This window comes from Marmota monax, unplaced genomic scaffold (genome assembly GCF_021218885.2).
Source record: "Marmota monax isolate L192 unplaced genomic scaffold, Marmota_monax_Labrador192_F-V1.1 WCK01_AAM20220418_F8-fsc00011, whole genome shotgun sequence".
In the NCBI taxonomy this organism is placed as follows: Eukaryota; Metazoa; Chordata; class Mammalia; order Rodentia; family Sciuridae; genus Marmota; species Marmota monax.
In genome coordinates, this window is record NW_026693082.1 from 15995155 (window position 1) to 16023154 (window position 28000).

General features: G+C 43.3%; 1 protein-coding gene across 1 annotated transcript in view; it reads right to left on the reverse strand.

Moving 5' to 3' along the window:
• Fam124a (family with sequence similarity 124 member A) overlaps positions 1-28000 on the reverse strand; it is a 57174-nt gene that overhangs the window by 15509 nt on the left and 13665 nt on the right. The window contains exon 3 of the mRNA XM_046454288.2: positions 11747-12480. Coding sequence (XP_046310244.1) covers positions 11747-12480 — 734 coding nt within the window. The remainder of the gene's footprint in view (positions 1-11746; positions 12481-28000) is intronic.

Below are 28000 nucleotides of genomic sequence, written 5' to 3' on the forward strand. Positions count from 1 at the left end.
TCTACAATCTTGGTGACCAGCCCCGACTGTACCTGGATTAGTTATGGCTGGGATTAAATTAACCCTCCATTACTGAGAGTTAGGGTCTACATAGTTAAAATTCTGGAGTGTCATTGTAGGGTTTCTGATCTGCCTTCGTGCACACACACACACACCAAAAAAAAAAATCCACAAATTACTTAAAAAAAATTAATATTCAGGGCTGGGAATGTGTTTCAACGGTAGAATGTTTGCCTAGCATGCATGAGGTCCTGGGTTTGATTCCCAGAACTAATAATATAATAAATAATAATAATAATAACAATAATAATAATATTCAATTAATGAGTTATCAACTTCAAGCCTATTTTATTGATTTGAGCAACTCATAAATCTTATTATTCTTTTAATAAGTCTAGCAAATGTTAACAATTAACTTCCTTTCTTTTTTTACGGTTCTGGGGATCAAATGCAGGGTCTAAGTACTCTACCACCAAACCACATTCCCAGCCCTAAAAATTATTATTATTTTAAAAAATATTTTTATTAGTTGTTGATGGACCTTTATTTTATTTATTAATTTACATGTGGTGCTGAGAATCAAACTCAGTGACTCACACATGCTAAGCAAGTGCTCTACTACTGAGCCACAACCCCAGCTCCCTAAAAATTATTTTTTAAAGTAGCTTTTGCAGCTTAATTAATTTTCTTCAACATCTTAAATTGCATTTATACATTTTGTGTATTGATTTATCTCTCTCTCTCTCTGCATTGCTGGGGATTGAACATAGGGCCTCCTGTTCTACCTCTGAGATATACACCAAGATCCTTGACTTTCTTTTTAAGTAGGTCTCATTAATAAACAAGACTTTTGAAGTACTTAAATGACTCTTATACATCTAATCAATTAAACATATAAGCAAGTGGCCATTAAATCCTCTTAAATATTTCAGTGTTACAAATTGACAAAAATCCTTCTTCTGCTCTTATATCCCTCAACTTAAAAGTACAAATCTAAGTCAATTCTAAACTACATTTGAAATTGGAAAAACAAGGTTGACCTTTTCTTCTAAGAGGTCAACTTCTCTAAAACAACACATTTTTAAAAATATCAAACATGAACTAATTATTTTTTAACCTAACAGAAAAATGTTGATGCTGTAAGTTTTGTTTACTACAGTACTTATAGTCTTAGTTCTACATTTTTTTGTGTGTGTGTGGGGGAGATTAGAAAAGTATCCACCCAGGAGACAATTATATCATTCCAAACAGTTTGGGGTTGCTTTTTGAGCTGACTAAGTTTCACTTGGACAGTGATTTTGGGTGGGATGTGTCCAAACAAGGAGAGTCCTCTGTTAAGGTTGCTATAACAAGGATTCCATAACTTAAAGGGATTGTTCCCTGGGCCTATCGCCCTGGACTTTAATTGTTATCTATTTCTCTCTACTGATAGACTTCTGCAACCCTCTCTCAGATTGTGGCTCATTTTGGCTCTCCGTGTTTTTCTCCTAAGATACTTAACATTTGGAGGAGGATTCAGTTGGATTCTACATTTCTCTGAAGACTTTTCTACTTCTGCAGTCCTCTGATAACCAGGTGTTACTGGAAGAGAAGGATGGGATTGAACCTGGAAGACCTGAAATGTCCCACTCAAATATGGTACTAAAGAAGAGACCCCAAATCAGCTGGGCACCTGGAAGGAGGAGTAGGATTAGGAAGGAGAAAATACAACTGCTCATAAGTCAGCTAACCCCCTTAGACTTAAGGGGATCTTAGCAATTTCCTTTACTGGTTTCCATGGCCCTGCAACATGGTGTCCCTCTGGGACCATGAACAGGTCCACAGGTCTCCAAAGAGTCGGCTTCCTCCTCAAGTCCTAGTTTCACATGTTTATGCCACCCATTCTGCTCCTGCCACCTAAGTGACCAAGTCAAGGGTGGACACCTGACTAAGGGAGAGCAGTTAAATACTGGGCTGAGCCAACTGGACTCTCCCTCCTGATCAGACACACAGGGGAAGGTGGTCACACCAACAGCACAGCAGCAGCCTGCAGCTGGGTCTAACAGAAAAACGATTAGTTCTGACTTAACCCAGTTTCTTGTGGTGAAAAGGAGATTAAAGACCTTCCTATTATAACACTAGGAGAAAGTTATAAAACTCTTTATTTAATAATGACCAAGCCCTGAAAACTTTCTCCTAACCTGCTTATTATGTCTTCAGCTGATTTCATTATCCTTTCTTAGAGATAAAGGATGGCGATCAGCATTGAATTCTGTCCACTCAGACCAAGTATACTACTCTAGTGGTTATCAAAGACAGGACCTCAACACACACCTTTAAGAAGGGAGATTTAATTTACATTAAATTAAATTTACTTCAATACTGAGGAGACACCCATGCTGCAGAATTGCAACCAGACCACAGGATAAGTGGAGCTAAAGGTTCAGATGCATGAGTTACATTCTTTCTCTTTTCTGGCTTTCCCTCTGCAGGTCAGTGCTGTCCCTCTCTCTCCAGACAGAACGGTTTTCCCTTCCTGATGGAAACCACAGCTGCAGACCATTCCCAATTACATGTTGGAGCTTCAGCCATCAGGAGAGAGAACAACTTTTCTTTCCTAATATCAGTTCCCAAATATCAAATTGACATCAGGTGCACAGATAGTCTGGGCACATCAACTACAGCCAGGGAGGTAGGATTAGTCATTCCAATATGGCATTTTGGCTGTACCTCCAGGAACAGGGAAGAGTACTCTTACCGAGGACTGCTGGGAAGGGGACACCTTGGTTGGCCACAATATGGAGCTGTTCAGTGCTGAATGTTAAGAGAAAGGTAACTTCTCCCTTACACTCAGACTATGGTTTAGATGGTTCAAAAGTAGCTGTTTCTCATAAATAGCTAAATTATGTTGATCATTTACATTATACGCGTATCTTTTGAATCAGAAGAGAAGAACACTTAAAAAATCTTATTTCTATGAAAGCTATACCACAAGAAACCAGTGAATTCTAATTGCTCAGAAACCTATAGGAAACGAACAGACCAATGGCCGAATGTAGGTGTGTGAACTGAGCCCTTGCAGTTCAAGGTATTTTCTTTGTTTCTCAATTTCAGGAACTGACTCTTCTTTTTAGTGGTAGAAGGGATAAAAATCTATTTGCAAATTCCTACAACAAATATTTCAGATAAACAATACACTAGGATAAGACCAAAAGGACCTCCATTTTGGAATTTCAAAATAAGATGTAACATATCCATATATTATATGCAAAAGTAGTGAAGATAAATATTAATAAGGACTTTCCTCCAAAGGAGGTTAATCTACATGTTTGCAGAAGTTTCTGGCTTGTGTTATCAGGGAATCTCAACCTGTATGAGGACAATTCTCACTTGATTAAAGTAACTAAAAATTCTTAGGTGTGGATGGCTTAATAAAGTGTTTTGATCAATAGATCAGTTTCACCTGCATATTTTAGAATGCTATTTGAACCCATTTTCCCCCCCAGCACCTCCCAACATTACATGGTTTTGGTTATGTCTCTTGTTTATTATCTGCTTCCTCCTGTGAGGATATAATTTCACTAGGGCAGGAACTTCAGTGTGGGCTATATTCTGAGCTTAGAGTGCCTGGCACAGAGCAGGCACTCTGTACACTGGCTGAGTGAAGAATTGGTTAAATTTAGGCATGATATAAATTCCTCATGACCTAAATATTACAGGTCTGTGGGTTGCCAGCAGCTGCCATAGGATTAATTACAGTAGCAGATGCTGTGGCAGGACTTTTCTTGTTCCCAAGTCAGTATGTGGGCAGCATGCATGGCAGCAGCCAGGGCCCTGTGTGAGTCCAGGACAAGGCACATAGCCACAAAAGGGGCAACCCCCCCCCCCAAAAAAAAAGTAGGTGGCATTGTCTTTTAGAGTGACATGCTCAATATTTTTGCCTTTGCCACTTCTGCTCCCACTTATAGACATTTTTACAGTTGCTATAAATTTGCAGCTTGTTATTAGCAAGCCACTGCTCTATGTGGCTCATAAGGGGCCTTGTCACCTTCTAAGATTTAGTTGTCAAGTTCTGCCACAAACCAACACCTGTTCATGCATTCTTACAGCATCACTGAATTGGCTTTGGGGATGGACAGGTAGACACCTGGTTCTGAAAAGTACAGCTTTAGGTATTTATCTTAGGAGTGCAGAAAAATTGTTTCTTTTCTATTTTACCCAGCATATGATAGTTTTTATAAATACTAATAAAATCTGGCAATGTCTAGTCAGTGGGCTCCATAGTCAAAAGGTTCCCAAAACTACATTCCGAAAATATTTGCTCCTTGCTCCAATGTTTATTACAAAACTTTTCAAATATCTTGCTTTGAAAGAACAAAGTAAGAAACATCCCTATACCTACCATCTATATAAAATTATTTTGTCTTATGTTTATTTATTTATTGGTATCAGGGATTGAACCCAAGGGTGCTTTACCACTGAACTATATCCCTTTTATTTATTTATTTATTTATTTATTTTTTAGTTGTAGTTGGACACAATATCTTTATTTTACTTATTTATTTTTATGTGGTGCTGAGAATTGAACCCAGGATCTCGCATGTGCTAGGCAAGCAGTCTACTACTGAGCCACAACCCCAGCCCCCCTAGCCCTTTTTATTTTATTATTATTATTTTTTTTATTTTGAGACAGAGCCTTGCTAAGTTGCCGAGGCTGGCCTTGGACTTGTCATCCTCTTTCCTCAGTCTCCCAATTCCCTGGAATTACATGCCCAGCTATTTTCTCTTATTTCAACCTACACATGTACATATACATTATCATTTATCTATATGTAGACACAGGAGAATATGAATCTATGTATGATTTTTCTGCTGAACCATTTGAAAGTAATTTGTGATAACTTTCTAAGAATGTTATAAATCCCATGTATGTGACCAAGATGGGCATGTGTTCACAGGTGCCAATCAAACATCTCAAATTCTTATCTCAGATGGGAAGGCACTTTTTGTGGTCTGGAGAGAGGCCCCTGACATTGGGAGCCCTAGGCAGCCACTGAATTCAGCAATGGTGGAGATGTCTCTGTGTATTTGAATTCTTACAGGGCCACAATTAGCTCTGAGGCCTGGGGCAAATGGCTTAGAGGCTCTGAGGATGGTGATGTTGTTGATGACGACTATGATAGCAGTAAATTCTTAACAGTCCTAAGTCCTATTCTTAGCAGTCTTACTCTAAATTCTTTCCTCATGTTTTGCTCATTTCAGTTCCATAACCATCATGATCTTAACTGCACTGGAACTATTACAGAAAGCAGGCCCAGGAGGAAGGAGTGAGAGGAGATGAATGAAGCCACGGAGGTAAGCAGTGACCAGCTAGCTGATGGAAAGCCTTAGGCCTGGGTGAAGACCCATGGCAGGGCCCCCAGGAAGCTCTTGGAAAGTCTTACCATAATAGAGCCAGGATCTGATGTGCCTTTTGTGATGATGCATATAACCTGTCTAGACCTGGAGTGCTCAGAGTGAAGCGGAATACAAGAAGCCTCACTTGAGTGTTCACGCTAGTCTTTCCGCCCACTGTCACCTTCTAGTGCAGAAAACCATGTGCTTTGCCTAAGAGCAAATCTTTCCCTATTTTCTGAAACACAAGCCTGACCTTTGTGCAATGTTGGTGGGAGTGTAAAATGGTGTGACTACTATGAGAAACAGGATGGCAGATCCTCCAAAAATGAAGAACCATTACCATACTATCTTGCAATTCCACTTCCGGTGTACCCCAGAGAAATAAAAGCAGGGACTCACAGAGATTTTGGCATGCTGTATTCACAGTGGCATTATTCACAATAGCCTATAGTTGGAAGCAACCCAAGCGTCCATTGAGTAAACAAAATGTGACATGTGCATATAATGGAATACTATTGAACCTTAAAAAGGAAGGGAATTCTGACTCAGATGAACTTTGAGGACATAATGCTAAACATCCTCAAAGGTGAAATAAGGCAGTCACCAAAAGACAAATATGACTTCACTTATTTGAGGTATCCAGAGAGTCGTTATGGTTTGGATCAGGGGTGTGCCCCCTGAAATAACATAATTTGAAATCATGATCCCTAATTCAACAAAGTTCAGACATGGATTCATCCTTTGATAGCTGAATGGACTATTGGGTGGTAACCGTAGGCAGGTGAGGTACCACTGGAGGATGTGGGTCATGGGGGACGGTAGCCTTGGAAACTGTGTCTGTTCCTGGCCCCTTCTCTTCCTCGTTCTTTCTACTTCCTGTTCCTGGCTGCCATGAACTGACAGCTTCCTCCACCACACCCTTCTACCATGGTGTTCTGCCTTTCCCTCGGGCCCAGAATAGAGTTGGCCAACCACAGACTGAACCTCTGAAGTTGTGAGCCCTGAATAAACATTTCTTCCTCTAAGTTGTTCTTGCCAGGTATTTTAGTCACAGTTTTGATGAGTCAAAATCATCAAGTCAGAAAAACAGAATGGTGGTTGCCAGGGAAAGGTGGGGAGATAGAGTGGTTAATGGGTACAGACTTTGGATTTCCTGAGATGAAAATATTCTGGAGATGGAGGCGGTGATGGTTGTACAACAGTGTGACGTGTTGATTGTGTGGCACCGCACACTTAAAAATAATTACAGTGGTCGACTGTACTTACCACTGTAATTGTATGTGTGTGTATTTTACCATGATTAAAAATTAAAAGAATAAAAGACTCTCTAGAGTCTGCTTCAGCCTTGCATCACATCCTCAGTGGCATCTGTCGTACAGAATTGGTGTCCCCAACATTCCAGGATGGAGTGGCCAGTCAATTGCCTTGGTGCATAAAGAAGAGTAAACCAGCTGATGTGGATGAGATCTTAGGAGCTCTCTTCTAGATCTTAGAGACAGTCCCATGGCTCTACATAGGAGCTCATTTCAATTGGTAATAAGTCCTGGTGTCAAGTCATTGTCCCTTTTCAATCTTACTTGAAACCTTCTGTTGAAGGTCACTTCTCCTTTGGCCTTAGGAGAACTCAGAGAAAAAGCTTTGGGATTATCTGAAGGTGCAGTCCTCCCTCTGGGACTTGTCAAAAAAGAAGAGCAGTGACTGTCATCTATAGAAGTAGTCCGTAGAACTTAGGCACCATTATTCATTACCTTGCTTATCTAAACAACCTGCTTTCAAGATTTTCTAGTCTAAAATTGCAGACTTGTTCTTACTGTGGGCTTCAGCCTTGGGTCTTCAGCTGTGTTTTTGTCTATCTGCCTGAACAGACCTGGAATTGCTTCTTTTTTTTTTATTTGTTCTAATTAGTTATCCATGGTAGTTGAATGCATTTTGACATAGTATACATGTATGGAATATAACTTCTCGTTCTTCTGGTTATACATGATGTAGAATTACATTGGTCGTGTATTCATACATGCACATAGGATAGTAATGTCCAGTTCATTCTGCTATCTTTCCTGTTCCCATTCCCCTTCCCTTCCCTTCATCTCTCTTTGTCTAATCCAAAGTACTTCTAGTCTCCCCTAATCGTCTCCCCACCCCTTATGGTGAATTAGCATCCACATATCAGAGAAAACATTCAGCCTTTGGTTTTTTGGGATTGTCTAAATTCACTTAGCATGATAGTCTCCAGTTCCCTGGAATTGCTTCTTATGGCAGTGAGTAGATTTCCATTTGGGTTGTGTCCTTGTCAGTCTTTTCAGATGATGACAGTGCACAGTGCAGCTTGAATGAGTTGCAGTACATTTGACTGTCCTTTACCTTCAGGGGACAGGTGTTCTTCAGGCACTTGGTTGAGAACAGAAAGGCAAACTAACTGTTACTTGCTAGCATGGAAACAAAGCTTTGGGGGATTATCTGAAGGTGCATTCCTCTCTCTGGGACTTGGCAAAACCACCAGGAGCCATAGACAAGGACCACCTTGTTTAGTCCAGGCTCCCTCTGTGCAGTGGCTTTTATGAATTGCCTTGGCCGACAGGCCTGGCCTGCACTGGGACACCACTTATAAGAGCTTTGTGAGCCCCTGTTATGGTGATTCTAGGGGAGCAGTTAAGGACAGGCTGTCGGCACCACTGTGGACATGAAAAAATAGGAGGGCTTTGCTTCTGCATCCCAGAACCAGGGATGTTTGTACATCTAAAAGGGTTGATTTTTTTTCCCCTTACAGATTCTGCATCACATCATTGATGATTTTCCATTTTTCTTTTGTTGCTGGAAAACTCCAAGTCAAATTTGGAGCCTATTTCCGGAGCAACACTCTCAAACAGAACTTTCTGCCATGTTGGAAATTTTCTGCACTATTCAATGTGGTAGCCATTAGACACATGTGGCTGCTGAGCACTTGAAATGTATCTAGTGTGACTAAGGGATGGCATTTTAAATTTAACTTAAAATTTAGATTCCAGTGGCCACATGTGGCTAGTGGCTACCAATGAAGGGCATGACTCTAGAAAGTACATAGGAAATGACATGCATTTTGGATATCACACTGGGTTTTTCTTATTTTCCTATCGACATTTACCCTTTAAGTTCTTCTGTATTCATTTTTATTAATCTTTTTGTGTAGTATATATTTTTATCAGCCATATTAAATCTCTTTTAAAGTCTAAGATCCATTAACAAATGCAAAAAAAGAGAAGATATTCCCAAGCTATTTTTAAAAATTAGATATTTCTACCTCTCCCTTTTGTACTTTAGAGAGTAGTAACATGTTCATTCAAGGGTAAGAAGGCCTAGGAGTAGGGAAAGAGACCTTTTCTTCAGTTTTAGTCTCTGTTCTTTTTCTTTAACTTTGTGCTGGCTGTACAAATATTTGGTTGGTGAAAATTCATTGAGCTGTATGTTTATGACTTGTGCACTTTTCAGTATGTGTCTTACTTATAGTCTCCAATCAAAAGAAAATAAAAACATAGAAAGAGAACGTATTGGCTTCACAGTACAACATTGGTTCAGTTGGATGGGAGGTGGAAAGATTCATTAGAGCCTTTGACTCCACATAGCTGTGGTTTAATATCATCGAGCATCCATGCAAATTTGGATATCACGCAAGTGATGAGGCCAAGCCCTCCCCATCTTCCCTCTGGACCAGGCAAGAAGGAAGACCAATGCCAAGAAGGAAGGAGAGGTGAGTTTCAGAAGAACAGTTTTCTCCCTTTCTTATCTGATTCTAGTAAAAGACATCTCCTAATTCTCAGAAGAGGCTGAATGGCTTCCAAAAAAAAAAAAAAATCTCAGATTTTCTCTTTTACAACAATTAAAAGGGGAGGATGAAGTCTCTGGTATATGGAATGTAAGTCAATGCAGCAGAGGGAGAAGGTAAAATACAATCTAGATTTTAACAAGGCAAGGAAAAACTACTCTCACTTGAGATTTTTTTTTCAGCATATAACTGCATCCAACTGAGCAAAATTTTTATGTTAAACATTATAATTGAACATAGACTTAGGGAACATAGAATACTAAAGAAAATGAGGATCAAAAGGTATTCTACCCCATGACCTAAATATCTTGACTTTGCTGAAGACTGAAATATAAATTTTTTACTTTGAAAAGTAACTTAAGGAGATGGATATGTGTATATCCCATGGTGAAATAGAAGGCTGCTCTCTGTAAACATGCAAATGAACAGCAATCCTATTCTAATGGCTATTATCAAGAATTGTGAAGGGGCCATTTGTCATTTCTGTCCATGTTAATTTGACATACTACCACTCAACATACTACTACTTTGAACAAAGGTCTGCAGTCTTGAGTCCCAAGATACAAATCCTTTTTCTTACTCTCTGAATGACCCCCTAACTTCAAAAGCCTGCACATGTATAGATTTTATAGCTATTTAAATGCATAGATCTTCTTTGAAATATTCTTTCATTGTTTTCTTTAAGTTAAGCCCAGGCCATGCTTTCATACTTTGTTCTTTCATTTATGTTATTAGAAGGATCAAGAGAAAAAAAACCCTCTCATTACTACAAAAAGGAAGAAATCACTTCAGAAATAATCACATTCATTTTGGTCTTTTCGTATAAACATAATCCTTTGCATCGCATTAGCTTTTACTTGGTGCTACTGTATTATATTTTGCATAAAGAATTGGCAGTCTGTGAGTGCAGATGAAAAATTTTCTCACATTTCAAAGGGGATTATAGACCCAATGGTACAAATCAGTTTACTCAATAATAAAGCAACGTTACTTAGTTTCTTCAAGAGGAAATCTGAAAATTATCTGATTCCTATAAAAGGTAAACATCTCAAAGTGACTTTTTTTTTTTTTTTTTTTTTAAGGCAGAATCTTGCCAGGTTGCCCAGGATGGCCTTGATCTCCTGGGCTCAAGTGATTCTTCTGCCTCAGCCTCCTGATTAGCTGGGACTATGGTTATATGCCACCATGCTTGGTCAAAGTGACCTTTCTGGCCTGAGCAATGCGCCTTGGCTGCATTTTGGACCAGTCATCTGACATGTGCCAAATTCTCATTTCATCTCATCATATGAGGAGTACAGTTCTGGGGCTTACTGTGAAACCACCTGTGATTCTACTACCTGCACCTGCACCTCTGGAGGCAATGTCCCCCAAGTGGCTACAAGCATTCTCTTTTCAGGTAGAGAAACATGAAGACTGGGATGACAGAGGTTGAGGTTTTTCAGAGAAACAAAGTGCTATGGACCGGAACTGCCTTACCTATTAATTCAAGAAGGGCCTGAGTTGGAAAGAGCTCATGAGGTAAGGCTAGGTATAGGAAGTTCTTCAATTTCTAGGCATTATTGAATATAATCAACTATTTCTAGTGAATTTGGGATACCTACTGAAAGGATGAGAGGAGAAAGGCAGCCAGTAATGCCACCAAGGTGTTGGCCATGGAAGAACTGGGTCAGTCTCCTGTCCTTAAAATGTTCACTCAAAATAAGAGACCAAGAATAGCTAAAGCAATCCTTAGCAAGAAAAGTGAAGCAGGAGGCATCACAATACCAGAGATACCACAGAGCTACAGTGGTATCTACAGTGGCATGGTATTGGCACCGATACGATTCAGAAAAATAAGAAATTATATCCCATCTATGCATGATATATCAAAGTGCATAAATGCATTCTACTGTGGTGTATAACTGATTACAACAAATTAAAAAATGTGTTTGCTCAACCCTTCCCTGGCTGAGTGAATGCAGAAACTCCAAAGGCATCTCTTACACCTTCAATGTTGAGAAGGAAGTCATGTTTTCACAGGACCATGAATTTTAACAACCTGAGCCAGCATTGGAGGGTGGGAGGGGAGAATGTAGGGGAGGTGACAGAGGAAGGGAACAGATGTCTTCTCCAGGCAACAACACATACTTAACAATTGTCCAACACACGAGCTTTCCTGAAGTTCCTTTTTCAGAGTGAAGATTACACAGTACAAACTCCCCAAGTGTGAAGGAATAGAGCCAGGAACCTTTAATAGCAAGTTCCCCAGGTTAGAACCTCTTGTGACATCCCCTGGGGCCAGGGGCAGTTAGTGGGTGCTCAATGTGGGGGGAGGGCAAAGGAGAAGGTGCCTAGGTTTACTGAGCCTGTGCCACTGCAGCAGAATGAAAAGAGCCATGGAGAAGAGGCCCTCATCCTCCTCTTTTGTTTGGATGGAGTATGCAGACATGGTGATATGGTCTGGGGCAGACAAGGCCACTGATTTCTCCTTGTCTCTAACTGCTGGCTCTTTAACAGGGACCAGGGTTTCTGGCAAACTGATTTGCTTCACAGTTTCCCTAGACAGACAGACAGACAGAGCAACCCAGGTACCTGCAGAAGGATCTTGTTGCCGTCGTGATCCTCGGTCTGCCAGCGACCCTCACTGATGGGGCTGCAGGGGTTGGGCAGGAGAGGGACCAGCTCGCCTATGTCCTTGACTCGGAACTCCAGCAGAGAGGAGTCGGTGGGCACCGGGTTCTGGTCACAGGGCAGTCTTTTCAGGGAGAACTGGATGTCTACATCCAGATTGGAGAAGATGGGAAAGATGCAGAAGTCCGCTTTCCTCTGGCTGGGGCTCCGGCGCAGGATCAGCTCATACAACTGGAGGCTGTCAGCGTAGCTGTCGTGGCGACAGTAGATGGTGAAGCGCACGATCTCCTTGCCGTAGTGCACAGGTCGGATGGCCCACAGAGGGGTCCCGGGGGCCAGCGTGAAGAAGTCCTGGCTGCAGGGCAGGTAGGGCAGGAACCTGCCTTGCACGCGCTCCGTGTGGTGGTGGCGCCAGGGTGGCCGCTGCAGCATGCGGTGGAGCTGCAAGATTTGCTCCTCACCGTATTCCTCTTGCAGGAACAGCACCACCGCCAGCGCTGGCTGCGCCCCCTTGGGGGGCTTCCTCCGCCGCCGCCCAGCCCGCCTCTCAGACACCCGGAACAGGGGAAGGTCAGGGTGGATCCATGCCAAGACCTTGTCGATGGCCTCCTGCAGCGGCTGGGATTCTCCGGGGTCTGCGATGATGTGTATGCTAACCAGGAAAGGGTCTTGAGCCTCTTCCACCGAAAGCTCACCTGGGAGCACAGATACAATAATGAACGAATGAATGAGAACGATTACTCCCTTGGGGTGCACGGTGACAACATGCGCCACCTTGGCAGGAAGAGAAGCTAAATTCTAACTCATCTGAATCTATGATATATGACTTTCTGACCCCAAGTTAACATGCAAAAAACTATGACAGCATCCTAGCATCCAGAGAGGAAGGGGCTGTTGCTAGGAATGGTGTCCAAGTGGCGAGTCTTAAGGAAACTTTGGGGTCCCCCACGTCATCAGCTTGGGTGAACAGTCAAGGCTCTGCTGATTTGAAAGGGATAAGGAGCCCAAAGAGAAGATGCTGTGTCACCATCATCTGCAGGCCATTTGGTACTGCCTAAAATAACTGTGATGCCTTACCCTGCAAATGGTTATGGTTTGGATAAGGAGAGCCCCAAATAACTCCTGTGTTAATGCAGGAATATTCAGAGGTGAAATGATTGGACTGTGAGAGCTGTAACCTAATCTGACCACCCTAGTTTGAATGGACTGGGTGGGAACTTAGGCAGGTGGGGTGTGACTGGGGGATAGGTGGATCACTGGGGGATGTCCTGGAAGGGTGCAGATTCCCTGTGACCCCTTTCCCCTCCCTATCTCTGCTTTCTGACCCTGACATGAGCCAAACAGCTTTCCTCTGCTGGGCCCTTCCCCATGATGTGCTGCCTCACCTTGGGCCCTGAGCAATGGAGCCCAAATTGAACTTTTCCTCCTCTATGGCATTTTTTGTGTGTGTGTGATGCAAAAGCGAACTAGACATTTCTAGTACCACAGCACCCCTCTGGTATGACGAATTTTTTCTTTTTTGCTCAATCACTTATTAGTTATTTAATGCTTCTTCCTATGTGCCTGGCACTGAGCAAGGCACGGGAAATACAGAAGAGGACAATGTGCTTGCCTTTCTGGAGAACACTCTAATCGATGACAGGGGACAAGTGCAGTGTCCTTGCTGTTTGTCAGAGCTCACTGGAGCAGTGGTTAGGGGTGGGGGAACATGAGGGGACTAGTAGTGCCCAGGTCAGGCTGTCTCTGGGGACTCTTGTTGGGCCATGTCCCCCTAGTGGCCTGTACATTCTGAATGGGTCAGCTACCTCCTTCGGTCCTCTGTCAGAACACCTACAAGCATCCAATGCAAGTGTGAAGATGACTGTGCAACTTGGTGACACATTCCCATGGGGTGTCCTATGTGCTGGCCATAGTGGCACATTCCTAACTCGGATAATTACACCTGGAAAAGGCTTGCTCTTTCAAAAGATGCTCTTATTTGCCTATTTTTATAAATTTTACACAAATTCATATAATTATTTTTGATCAAATCTAAGAGCAATGAAGATCTCTTTAGGCCAATTGTTGATTATCTGTTATCTAGACCTGTCTTTACCCATGAACCTCACAAAGTCTACTAGGGATGTTAGGCAGAGAGTGACCAGTGGTCAGTAATGTCTGCTAAGTGTGATGTGCTAGTATGAACTGTAAATCTCAATCCATTTACAGGATCAAAGTTTTTTTTTTTTTTAATGTGTGTGTGTGTGTGTATGTGTGTGTGGTAGGTAAACAAGATATTCTGAGTGGGACCGAGTCCATTTCACCCATGTGCACCTGCAATAACAGGGCTTTGATTTTGTTGGATCAAATATGCCTGAATTTTCATCCCGTTAAATATCTCACTTGAACACAGTTCATTTTATTGTTGCCTTCACTCTCATTCACACAGTCATACGTTTCTTGAGCAATCGATATGTACAAGGCCCTAGGGACACAAGGACGCTGGCACCACTGAGGACCAGCTGGGAGTGTGTTTATGTAGACTCTGGCACAAACATACTACCTTAGAATTGTGCAGTGCATAACCTGCACAACCCCAGGCAGCAGCACTTGAAAAGAACCATAAACTGCAGGTGAGAACTTCAGAAGTTCATTTAGGTGGGAAACAGACATAAAAAATGGAAATTCACTCTGAAACATGCCTATAAGGAATGCAGTAGAATAACATCTTGGAGTAGGAGTCAGATTCTGAAATCAATGCCAGATAAGGATTACCTAAAGACAATACTACCACTGAAAATCCCCTGAATTTTCAATAAAGTTTTGGGTGGTACTGATCTACAACACGACAACACAGCCAGATGTGCTGACGTTTCTTTGGTTGAACACCAGATGAAGTACCCAGCTTGCTGCAGGGCTGCATATAATAGACTAAACTCGCCCACTCAGCAAACCAAGCCCTCATCCCTCTATAAGAGGCTTTTGGGAGCTGAGAGGCTTCTGGAACCTAAAGATGACTAAAGTGGTCCCAGTTTTCCATAATCACAGACTAAAATGGCAGGGGAATTAATTAAACTGTCCCCCTTTCTCCCTCCCTCTCTCTGGGGAAGAATTAAGTATGATTATCTGAGAGAGGAAAGAGCAACTCTTTCTCTCCAGGTCTCCTGAGAAGGCTTCCTAGAGGAGGCACCATGTGAACTGGATCTTGAAGGGTAAACGGCATCTCACTTATAATAACCTCAAATGTGGGAGAGATTCCTGGGGGAAGAGGGAGACCGGGTATGAAGGTACAAAACTGTACAAAAAAACAAGCACATTTGGAAGGGGGTGGCGAGTCGTTCTGAAACATGGCAACAGATGCCACTGGAAAACTGAGTTGGAGCCAAGTTGTACGGGGCGTCAGCTCAGTTGGGTGGGTGGGTGACGGAAGGTTTCAACACAAGGGTGTCAGGATCAAGTCAGGGAGGAGGTTAACTATAGATGAAATAGGGAGCTAAGGGGTCAGCAAAGAGTCCACACAAGGGATAACAAACACCTGGCCACAGGCTGCATAACTGGCCTGAGCTTTGTGACCTACCTGTATGCTCACTCTTAGCCATGTGACTTTAAATAATGTGACACGTACTCCCCACTCTTTGACCTGGGATTAGATGACTTGCTTAGGTTTGGCAGAGAAAGTGAGTTGTGACGTGTTTTGGCTGACCTCCTGTGCTTCTGCTGTTTCTACAAGAACATGCTCGGGTTGGCCTTCTGGTGCCAGGAGGAAGATGAGACACACATGGAGCTGTCACCCTAGCTGAGCCCAGTCTTGATCCCATGACTCTCAGACGCCGGAGACACGCTAAGAGCCATCTGGCTCATTCTGGTCTAGATTCTCTGACTCTAGGTGCAGGAGGCAAAGCAAATGACTTGTTCCAAGCTGTGAACCTGAGTGGGAGTGGATGTTGCACAGCATATTTATGGATGCTGACAGAATCAGAGGCTAAATAGAAGAGGCACGGAGTCATGGACTATTTAGGAGGCACGTGGTGACAGGTCCAGGAGCCCCCAGGTACGGGGAGGGATATGCAGGAGAAGGAGGAGAGGAGTGTCCTATAGTGTTTCTGGCTGAGTAAGTGATCTGATGTGATGTTTAACTGATAGAGCAAACAGAGGCAGAAGCACAGGAATGAAGAGTCCCATTTTGGCCACTGGGCTTGAGATGTGTGGGTCACTTCCAGGAGGGATGTCCTTTTGGCAATCAGACCTTTGCCTTGCTGAGGTGGTGGGTTGAATTTAAGGAAGGATCTGTTACCTTTAGACCATATCCTTGTTTTTATACAGTTATCTGGGAACTGTGTGCCCCCATATTAACGCGAATCATGAAAATTCATCGCAATGACTTGGAGAACGATCAGAACTCAGGGATTATCTGGCTCTTGCTTGCTCTTTCTGCCGGCCTGGCTTCTTTCCATTTCGTTGGACATTAACACCACCATCAGCAGAAGTGCAGTGGAAGCAAAGGAGTGACCAGGCAAACCAATGAAATTTCCCCCAGTCAGTCACTCCATTAAAGGGAGAAGGTGTCACCATCAGTGACGTGTGGATCTCCCTCTTCCATGATGCCCTGAACTCCCAGTACTGGAGACCCATCTTTGGTAAACTTCAATGAATGTACATGGAAAAGGACAGAAAGGCTTTGAGCAATCTGAAGGTGAAGAAATTTGCCTGAGCAAATTACAGATGAGTTCCATGAAGGGAAAAACAAAACAAAACAAAAGGTACATGGAGTGAAGGAAAACAAGTTGTGGGAGCATCAGGTGGTCCCTGTAAGATCCTGACCCAGCCACGGGGTGTGCATGCAGCCAGGGACCCAGGTGACCTGATTGCTAACATGCATCCTTTCCTGGTGTTCTACACACATGAGCTTTTTTAATCCTTGCAAAAACCCTGGAAGGGGGTGTTATTACTGTCCCCATTTTAAAGAGCAGGAAATAGAAGCACAAAGAAGTGAAGTCACTTGCCAAGGACACACAGAAGTAAGAAGTAGCTGGACACTCTCTGCAGCATCGAGATCCGTGGGTACCAGGGCGCCCTTCTCTCTGCTGAATCCATTTCTCAACAGAATGACCAGCTGCCACTCTCACCCAGTCTGGCCACGCTGCTACCCCCTTGCCCTTGCCCCTCTTCGTGACTCTCCCACCTCCTTCTATTGGCTGCTTTCCTGGCCACCAGCCAATAGCTTCATGTCTTGGACGCTCATTTACATCTCTTTCTTCTGTTCCTTGGTCTCTGGGGCCAGAAGCTGCCTCCCTGCTGGCTCAGGCCCAGGTCTTTTTATCTCAGCGCTGCCCTGTGGGCAGCTCAAACAGGCCCACAGCACAGTGGGCGCCCTGGTGAAAGAAAAGCAGAACACTGACCCTGAGAAAGCCTGCCGCCAGGGGAGGGAGAGGCCTGGGGCGTGGAGAGGCCCTGGGGGAGGTGGCATCTGAGTCTCCCAAACAGAGTTGTCAGGGCGCTCAGCCTTGTGCCACCTCTAGCAGCCACACAAAGGTTTCCCGGAGAGCAGTAACAAAGGCCATGGTGAGGCCTGCCTGGGTGAGTGAGTGCTTACAGCTCTGCAAAAGGGCAGGATGCACGGCCTCGCACGGGGGCCGGGCTGCGAGGCATTCCATCAGGCCCCAGCGTGCCCAGCAGCGCTGGCTGCAGCCAAGAGCAAGCGGACAAGGAGAAGCAAGAGCCGGTCCCCTCTGCACTGCATGAATCAGGGAGATGGAAGGGGCCAAAATCCTGCCCCAGGAGAGCGAAGGAGAATGGGTAGTGCATTCATATGCTCAGGGCACTGCATGTGACCCTGAAACACAGACTCAAAGAACCATGGGAAGCAGCCCCAAACTGTCATCGGGTGCTAGGGTTACACACGCCCCAGGGAAACCTGCCTGTGTGGAGCTGAATGGGAAACCAAGTATTTGAGGGGAAGGAGAGAAAATGTGAATAATTAATTGTCATGAAAAGCCTCCAGGCCTCCCTAGAGAAGCTGAGGCAACACATCCAGGGGATGCGCTCTGCCTTTATCGTATCTATTACCTGTCTTCTCCAAAGACCTCAGAGAGCACCTGTTCAGTCTGGGAAAAAGCAGACAGGGACTGGCAGCAGGCAGGCCCTGCCCACGGCTGGCTAGAGCACGGGAGCCAGTCACAGGGTATCAACCAGGCTTTCAAATGAGTGTGCGTTTTCCAGAAGTGAGGAGGAAGCCTCTTGTGTGATTGACACGTAGTGTTTCCTTTGCTAATGTAAAACCGAAATAATTTGAAGGAAAGCAGCGCCAGATCATGCCTTCTATGAGGCAGAAAGTGCACAGACAGCCTGGGTATTTGTCACGTTTTTCTCCTTTGCTGTACATATCCTCTTGGCCACCTAAATTTAGCAGCAGGGGAAAAAAAAAGTATAGACAATATCAAACATTTATTAAATGCTTACTATCTGCCAGGCACTGTCTTAAATGCTTCATATACATTATCTCACTTAATCTTTGAAACAATGCTAGGACAGAGGCATTGTCTCTCCATTTTGTAGCTGAAATGTAAACTAACTTGCTCAAGGCCATTTGGCTAGAGATGGGGCTGCCCTAACCCCAGATCTGTCTGAACTCTAAATGTCTCCCTGACCCCTGCGTCATGCTCTGTCACCTCCCAAGCCCACCATCCTTAAAATTAACCTGTTGGTATTTTTTTTTTTTCTCCAAACCTTAGCTTGCTTTGCTGAGGTTCTGCCCCTATGGTTCTGCTCCTTCAGCCAATTTGGGTGGGTGATCCTGCAGTGAAGAGAAGGACCGTGTTGCTTAGGTGGAAATCCTATGCTCCAGTGTTATGGAGGAGGGGGCAGGGGACCAAGGCCCTTCTGGATGGCAGACTGCCACTTGGTAACCTCTGTGCTGCCTGCACCAGGGCCCCACACCGCCACCCTCTGCAGCCTGGGACCTCCCAGAAGCCTCGCCTGCACTGTCCCCCACCATCTGGTGCCTCCCAGACTGGACCACCTGCTAGAACTGGCAAACCGGTTTGTTCCTAAAGCACCTGCTGCCTGAGAGCAGGCATGCCCACTTGAAGGTCAAGGTCTCTCATTCTGATGGGATTACCTGTACTTGAATCAGGGTATGACAAGTTCAACTACCTTTCTAGAATTTTTAAGCAACTATTGATATTGCTGTCATCTTAACCCAGATTGTCACTGACACTTTGCAAATCAGTTGCAATAATTTATTTAATCAAGGAATGTTTATTGAGCACATATCATGCTCTAGGCACTATGGGATGCATTGGAAAATAAAAAAAAAGTCTCTGCCTTCATAGAGCTTATAATCTAGTGGGGGAGACAGACAATAAACAAATAAATATATAAGATGAAACTAGGTGGCTATAGACACTTTACTAAGCAAATGCATGTTCAATGTGATTATAAGGAGATGTTTTTTAAAGCAGCAGCCATAACCATTTATCCGTTACTGAATAGATCACCACACATCTTTCTAGTGCCCAAAATACTGCTTAACACCTCAGTGCTGCATGAGCCCCAGAAGGCTGCCAGACTGCACAAAGGCATGTCTGGTTTCTATGGGCTGCCTGGTTTAGGGAAGCCGGCCCTAGATCCTGGATTGAGGCCGGTAACCTCACACTCATCAGGGTGAATAAACTCTCTATTTGCATTTCTAAAGCACCACTCTGTGTCAATGAATAGCTCCCCGGCCTTGGATACTGGCCTGCCAACCAACCCACAAGCCCTGGTGGCAGAAAACCCAAGGGAGGTGATGGTGGTAGTGGTGGAGTGTCAGACACACAACCAAGATATGTCCAGGGTGCGGGCTGGCCCTGTGAATCAAAATCAAGATTTTTTTCAGAAGACATGAAAAAAAGGCTCCAGAGGGCCACCCCACCCTGGCCTTCCATGAAGCCAGAATTCCAGAAATAAATAAATTTGGAAGGGGCTTCCAAATTCCTTCAGGGAGAGTCTATTCATCTGGAATGCAATGAGTACCCTGCCTTCATTGCTTTTTTCATTTCTTTTTTAAAAGCCAGTTCTTTGAACCTCTGAACTAATGAGAAAATGGTAGGCAATTTCCATATCCTACCAAGATTTAAGATAAAAAAATCTCAGGTTTTCTTTATTTTCAGTAGCTTTATAATTTGACAAGGTTGGAGATCAGCCTGCAACTTTGGGCTGTCAATCAAAGTGGTAAGGCTGGTCCCGATGTCAGACCCAGCAGGGTCAGAAGCAGTGTTAGGAACTGTGGAATGTGGTGGCACTGAGGTGGCATACAGGGGATATACACTGAGTTTATAACATGGATAACAAGATTTTCCTCCCTTGGTCTGAATTTCCAGATCTTTTGCCTACCTGACAAATCGAACATTGGCTGAAATGGTTAAGCCAAAACCTGGATTTCCATTTGGCAGAAGAGAACACTATGGGATCTTTCTGATGCTTGGGCCCTTTCAAACTTTTGTAAGTAGGACGCTTTGCCATAACTGCAGCTATTTGACTGCTCTCAATTTTTCTCATCTGTTGCAGAAGCAACAACCCCTGTTGATTCACATTCCAAAACCAGGACACTATTCAGAAATAAATAATATAGAGAGAAGGCAGATAACTTTAGAGACCTGTGTTTTCTTCCACTTGCAAGAGGACCACCCATTTCACTTTTGAGGTATGTCTAAGCTTTAATCAGGGCCCTACTCCTGAAACATATGCTACTGATGGGAGGAGGAAGGGGTAGTAAAAGCCAGAGACCAACCGGAAAGACATGACAAAGACACTTTTAAAAATTCTGATGTGGCTTGACATCGATTCTGTGAGAGGACCAGGAGGCTCATATGTAATGAGCCTGTAATAAATTCAGCTAGAAACCCTTCAACAGATCTAGCATATTTGTGCAAGTCCTTAGGACTATGATGATTTTGAAGGTTTCTGAGATGGTGACACAGGTCTGAGACACACCAAGGACCCATGCTGAATGACATGCTAAGACCCTGTTTGTATAAAAAATTCAAGGGCTTGAAAGGCCTGAGAAAACCATGGCATTTTACACAGATCCTTTCTTTTGCTCAGGGGTCTTAATTCTTTCTAAACCACTTCTGTGCTCATCAATTTCTTTGGTAAGCAGAGTCATCCTGAGAAAGTCCAGATCTCAACACAATCCTGTAGATGTGGAGGAAGCACAGTGGGCTTGGAAATAACAGGACTGAAATCAATATTCATTTTGCTTTAAGAAATAAGGCAAATCCACCCAAACAAAACAAGAGACAAAAGAAGAGGAGGTTAGCCAAATCCTCTCCCAGGGATTTGCTCATCAGGGAATCCCAGGCCTCTGGGTCTTCCACTAGAGGTAGACGGAGGGTCCTACCAATTAAATTAATGAAGATTTATTTTAAAAAGGAATTTATTCTGGCAGGATGTTGAGAAATCAGACCAAACAATGATTACCTATTACATCTGTTTTAAGAAAAGACATTATGCCTCTGCTAATAAGATACATCCTGGATGCTAGAGCAGAAAAGTCAATAATGAAATCTGGCACTGGCTTTGTCCAGGATTAAACTAGGAATGTAGGAAATGGAACTTGGGAACTCACTTTTTTTTGGCCTAAAATTCAGTGGAATATTCAAATGCTTTGCCAATTTGAAGATGATCTTTACCTGTCAGGAAACTGATTTGAACAGCAGTGTGTGTGTTTCTATCCTTGTTTGTAAGTTTCCTTAGGAAATATGGACTTTGGGGCCCATTTGGAGAGCAAGCTTACTGGACATGACTAGAAAATTAAACACAGGTGAGACTTTTCACTCAGGTCCCTGGTTTACAGGTGAAGTCAGGCAACTTGCCCAAGTTGGCCATTTAGCCAACAGCCCATGTAGAGACACAAGGACCATCTCCTAGCTCCCACTTTGGGGCTCCGACCTTTATATCTCAGCTGCCTCAGTCCTAAGGTGCCCAAGCCTGCTAAAGGTTCCAAGGACCACAAAGTAGCAGGAGACACACCCTGACCTTGTCCTTGAGCAGTTTACTATCTGAGAGGGCAAGGCATTCTCATAGGACAGATTAAAGAAAAATACCAATGTAAGTTCCACATGTTACAGTTTGAAATGTAGAGATAGTTCATGAGCTTTCCCTTCTCCTGGGAAATTTTCTACTCCCTGGGACCCTCCACTTATAGAGACATGACTGTCCACTGCTTCAGGGGGCAATGGGAAAGATAAACCCAGTTTTCAAGTTTCTGAAGTTATTTCTTTGAACTCACAGCAGACGAAACAGCTGGAATGGCAAGGCTCTTTATTGCAAGAGCGAGGCTTTTGGAGACACCAACTGATGGTGACAGCTTAAACATGTCATCTCATAGACCTTGGAATCTAGTCCAGGTGATCTCTGACCTCACACATTTCAGCCTCACGATGCTCCAGACTGAGGCAAATTGCAGATGAACTATGAAATCACAGAGAAAGCCCAATTCTCCCCATAACAGACAAAGCAAAGGCTTCTTGTGACTATTCTTGCTACAAAAAGGGAAAACCAGTCTTCCAAACACAGGTTGAACAGCTCAACCTCACTACCTTTATGAGCCCATAATAATGTCAGAAGATGTTAGGGTGAGATAAAAATAAGAGAGGGAGTGAAAACAGATAGAACATTCCTTCCCTTCCATAACCATTGTGTTGTCCAAAATAGCAGTTTAATAAATATGCAGAAAGAGAAAAGAAAGGCAGAAGGAGACCGATGGGTTTCTCTTAGCATTATTAGTCCATTCTGAGTATTGGAGGCCCTCAGTGGTTATGATCTGTCTTTTTGCATAATATTCCCCAAATACTTCCAACTTATTATCCCATCAGACATTAAAGAGAGCAGTATAGATACTGAATAAAGATAAAAACTGCTGGAGTGGAAACACTTCCCGTAAAGCCTGTGCAGAGCAATGATGGTTTTGCGATAGCCATTACTATTGCCTGAGGTGGGACTGGGAGTGAAGTGAATACCACACTGTCAGCGAGAGAAATGAAAAGACATCAACCTGATCATCTCCAAAGCCTGAGAGTCTCCCTGTTCATAACATTCCACAGAGGAGCAATTCTGTCCATTGTATATAGCATTGTATATATGCACATACACACACACATATATATAGTGTATTATATAAATACATAAATGATATATATGAGATACACACATATGTCTACATACACACATGTGCACACTCATACCTCCTTTTTGTACATTAAACCACAATTTTTATGAGACCCTAGCTTGTTCATACATCAATGGGAGAGTAAAATGCACTTTTGGAAAATATCAGAAGCTTTACAAACTGCATATCTTTTTATCCCAGCAATTTCACTTGTAGGAGTTAATCTTCACAATGCAGGATATTTACAAAGACTCAGTGCAATAGAGTTTTGTAATAGTGAAAGAGTGTCTAGAGCCCATATGACCTACACTAGGGCACCGGTAAATACAGCACAGTGCAGACACAATACTGTACACACACACACACACACACACTGCTGTACAAGTTAGTTCCTGACAGGTAAAGATGCTTGTAATATAGCTGGTGAGGAAGTTAGACTATAAAATTCACGTAATACCAGTCTGGGTAATGATAAATCTATCTATGGGTATATAGATGCTCAGAAAAAAATCTATTAAGGCAGACACCAAATCATGAATAATGGTTGTTTCTGGGTTAGTGTTTATCTTTGTCAATTTGTATTTTCTGAATTTTCTATAGTTACCTATAGTTACCATGTATTACTCGAGTAATAAAAATTGCTCTAAAATTAAGAAACGCACCAGGCACATCGAGGGCAGGTGTGGTGGCAGCTACTCACTCTGTGCCCCTCCTTTTTCCTTCCCTTGGGGGACTGACAGCCCAGGTAAACCAGATGTCCCTGGAGTGGCACTTCAGCTTCTCAGGGAAAATGCTGTCAGGAAAGTCTGTCTCCATTTTTCTTTCATATCCTGGGTAATAATCGACACCTTCTGTATGGTTGAAGTTATACAATTAAAACTTATCTTTGAAGCCAGAAGGACTACACCATATTTTTTTGGGAAACGGATGTCAGTGTAGCAAAGCATCAAAGGGGTTGTCTGTTGTGGTATATTGTCCTCGCCCTTTGATTTCCTGATGCCTATCTTTGCTTATTGCTTTTTTCTTATCAACTGTCAAACAGTAATATAGTCTAGCTTTTCAGGCTCCTATTCAGGAAAAACATAGACTCTACACCATCAAATAACCGTCTAAATGCACAAATGTTTTTGGCCTCAGTTGTTTAATTTAATCTCATTGCAACTCTCAGGATCCTACAAGTAACACTGCCTCCTGCTTCTCAAAAGTCCCAAAACATAACTGACATATTCTGTGTTTTAAATGAATCATGCTTAGTGAAAGAACACAATTTTATTTTTCTAAAATTATTAATAAAATAATTCAAATATTTATCAAATGAGAAATTCCCATCCAGATGTTATATAGGTCCTAGAGTCCATAGATGTCAGTATTAAATTGGAATCTAACTGTAAGAAGTTTAGATAAGTCACATATAACAGGGATGATTGAAGAACAGTTTTGATTAATGAGGAGATAGGCTGGCTTAGGACTCCTTAAACTTTCAGTGCATGCAACTCATTTGGCTCAGGGGTGGGACCCGGGATTCTGCATTTCTGTGATGATGTGGTGGCTCATGGACCACACTCCAAGCAGCAAATTTTCTAGTTTGGTAATTATATGTGTCTTCTAAGCTAAGAATACCTTGGGATACCCAGTCCATAACTGTTTGTGTTCTGTGGTTCTGAGGCTGCAGATAAGTCTCCTCTTGAGTAGTTGCAATACCCAGACATGCCACAAATGGTGCTTTCAGGCTTGTGACCTTTTTGTTAGTGTCACCTACAAGCTACATAGCTCCAATCCTAACAGGAAGGTCCAGGAACATCCTTGTGGCAGAAGGCCTCAACATGTAGGGTCATGGGAAGAGCTGCTTCCAGTAGATTCATCTTTCCCTGGTTAGGACAAGCTGGAGTGCAGCCGTTGTCCTCTGGCATGGGAAGAAGCAGCCCTAAGGGTGCTCTCCCACTCAGCTACAGGCACAGCAGTTGTAGGTATCTCAGATGCCCAGGCCAAGGAATGCAATAGAAACTTCTAAGTAATGTCTTTAATCCTGTACTCACTTAGGAGGGAAGAGTGGATGAGATCAGATTGATCTGTCCATGTGCACTGCCTCTTAGTGGTTTCTCACTGTCTCTGCAGCCATGGCCATATATCAAGATGACTCAGAGCCAATCCAGCTGTGCAGTACACCCTGAATCTCTTTTGGGAATAATGCTATGTGTAGACACTATTGTTGTGCTATAACATGGCCTTCAACACAATAAAAATGGGAAGACTTTTTATTTGGGACTCATTTGCTGAAAGTTGCACACTCAACTTTGTGGAGTTGGAAGCCTATGATTTTCTTCCATGTGGAAATAAATACATCGTTGCTCCAATGCTTCAGTTTGTTTCATGTCTGTTGGGTTTATAACAGCATGCCAAACAATATCACTAGCATTATTAATAAAGCTTTTGGAAATTGAGGAAGTAGAAATAGATGAAAAAAGTGAGAGAGCTAAATTGAGATACCCCAACGAGTAACTTTCTCTAGGAGGCCACATTCTAATTTAGAAAATATTGGTGACTTGTCTGTAGTTAGCAGGGGTGTGAAGCTGCAGATGGAATAGGTAGTTTTTAGTTTACCCACAAGCCTGAGCACATTGCCAACTCGATGTTAATCACCAAATTAAACTAGCTCAATGGTTAATATTGTTCTTCATGAAGATTAATGGAAAGAAAGATAAATTAATGAGCTTTGCCCAGATCTTATGGAATAAGACTCTGAAATAATATTCATTCTAAGAAAGATATGGGATAAAGTATTGTACACAGAAGGAAAAAATAAAGATTATAATGTCCATGAATGGATCAAAGTTAAACTGACCACTGTTGTTCTTCCAAAATACTGATCTTCCTTTTCAGGGGACCTGATCAAAACTGGCTCTACAGTGAACAAAACTGATTGACAGTTATCTTCTCTAATAAAAATAGAAGCAAAATAACAAATATTCCATTAAACCAAGACTGCATTAAGCTCTTGAACTTGGAAACATCACATCTGTTCAGATATTCCTCATCAGTGATAAGTACTAGAGTTCAGAACAGCCTCAGATAGAACCAGTTCATTCCTTGATATGTCCTTGACACAATGAAATTGTGTTTAGTGTGTTGCTTTTCAAACTCCTAAATTACAGCACAATGAGTTCAGGTTTCTCTCTAAAACACTAAGGGATCGTGCAAATGTGGTCAATGCCAAAATCAAAACATACAATGCCTCAGTATCCTGAACTTGGAATAAGAGCTGAAACTACTGAGAAATTAAAGGGAGATGATAGTATTTAATTGGAGGGATACACATGCAGGAAAAGAGATCCCCAGGAGGGAGGAGATGTTTTCCCAGGAACAACAGAGAAGAATTAATTGACAAGCCCTTATATTGGCTCCATCATCAGCTGAGATGCCTGGATTTTTCAACTTGAAAAACACCTGTGATCCACCTGATCCTTTTCCCTTGAGATGAGAGTGTGTTCAGAGGCCCAGAGCACCAGCTGGGCCTATTTGGGAACTTCCCTCAAGGGAAGTTCACAGACATCATGGTCCTAGGAAAGCCATAGGGTGCTGGAATAACTTTCAGTCCCAGCTAGCAGCTACCAGCAGCTCGGAAGTGCTTGAAATATCCACCTTCCTTGAGGCCTGACAGGAGCGCCTGCAGGATGGGGTGAAATCCCATCCTCAGCACTTGTGGTTGGCATTGCCAAACTGCCCGGCCAGGAAACCGAGAGTCAGGGGCTTCAGGGCATGAAACCCCTGACTCAGTAAGGGCCAAAGACCCTTCCAGATTGCTTTCCGCCACGACAGCAATATTTAGAGTTTCCTAACAGTGCGGTTATGTTAGGCAGAAGATGATGGGCTTATGGATATTGTCTTGCTTATGTATGATTGACAGGCAAGCCCCACTAGAACCCTATAACAGTTGTGTGCATTCCAAAAAGAAACTGAGCTCCTGGACAACGACCTGAGGTGGGTCTCCAGCCAGTTCTCTCACCAGCTCCGGAGTCTGTGTGTTGACTCCGTGTCTCTATCCCCCAGCGACAAGGTAGCCTAGTGACCATTGACCACGAAGGGACTTAGGAGCACATTCAATAGGGTACGACTCCATTGGACCTACAGCCCATGGAAGCTCTGGGGCAGCAGTGAGGACGTGAGCAGGGAACTGGGCCTAAGTCCCTGGAAAGACAGCTCAGGAAGTTGGGGAAAGAAAAGTATGGAAAAAAAGGAGAGAAAGAATTTGAGGTCTGAGCAGGCTGAAGAACAAATCCAGGGACTCCTGTTCTTTTCTTTACCCAGTTCATGACACGTTCCCAGGCTCAGATCAGCAAAGCACATTGTCCATGGCCATTCCTCCCTGATTTCCTCAAACCAGAGAATTCCTCAGAATGTTGCCCAGAGGCTGGGACATACCCTTGGTATCACTTTGATTCATCTTTGACAATTTGTGGGTATTTTTGTTCTGGGTACTGGGGACTGCATCCCCAGAGGCCCACCACAGCTGAGCTATATTCACACCTTTGTATTTTGAGACAGTCTCTTGCTGAGTTGCCCAGGCTGGTCTTGCACTAGCAACCTCCTGCCTCAGCCTCCCAAGTACCTGGGATTACAGGTGTATGCCATCATGACCAGCTTCCACCTGTGCTTTGAGAAGTACTGAAGCCAAGTTATTGTCCTGGTGCTGTGGGGAGGTGGACCAAACAGGGCTGAAGTGTGGGCAGCAAGCATGGGCCACAGCTGCATGGAGCCCACCAGCCCAGGGAGGGTGAGCCCATGCCAAGGCAAGCCAGGGTGCACCAACCTGTAGCACTGCAGCAGCCTGAACTGGTGGATGCCAAGGCCTGTTCTGCATAGCACCCATGGGCCCTGAAGCCCTGAGCATCCACGGTCCAGTGATCTCAACCTCTAGTTTCCCCACAAGTGGTAGGAAAATAGAAGTGGAACTGACCTGAATGGGATTGCAGGGTTAGCCAAGTGCACTAGTACTTTTCCAAACTCTGATTAGCATAAATCTGGACCAATAGCATTGACCTAAGCACTAAATAAACCCCTAGACTAGCACACTCAGGGGACAACCGCTA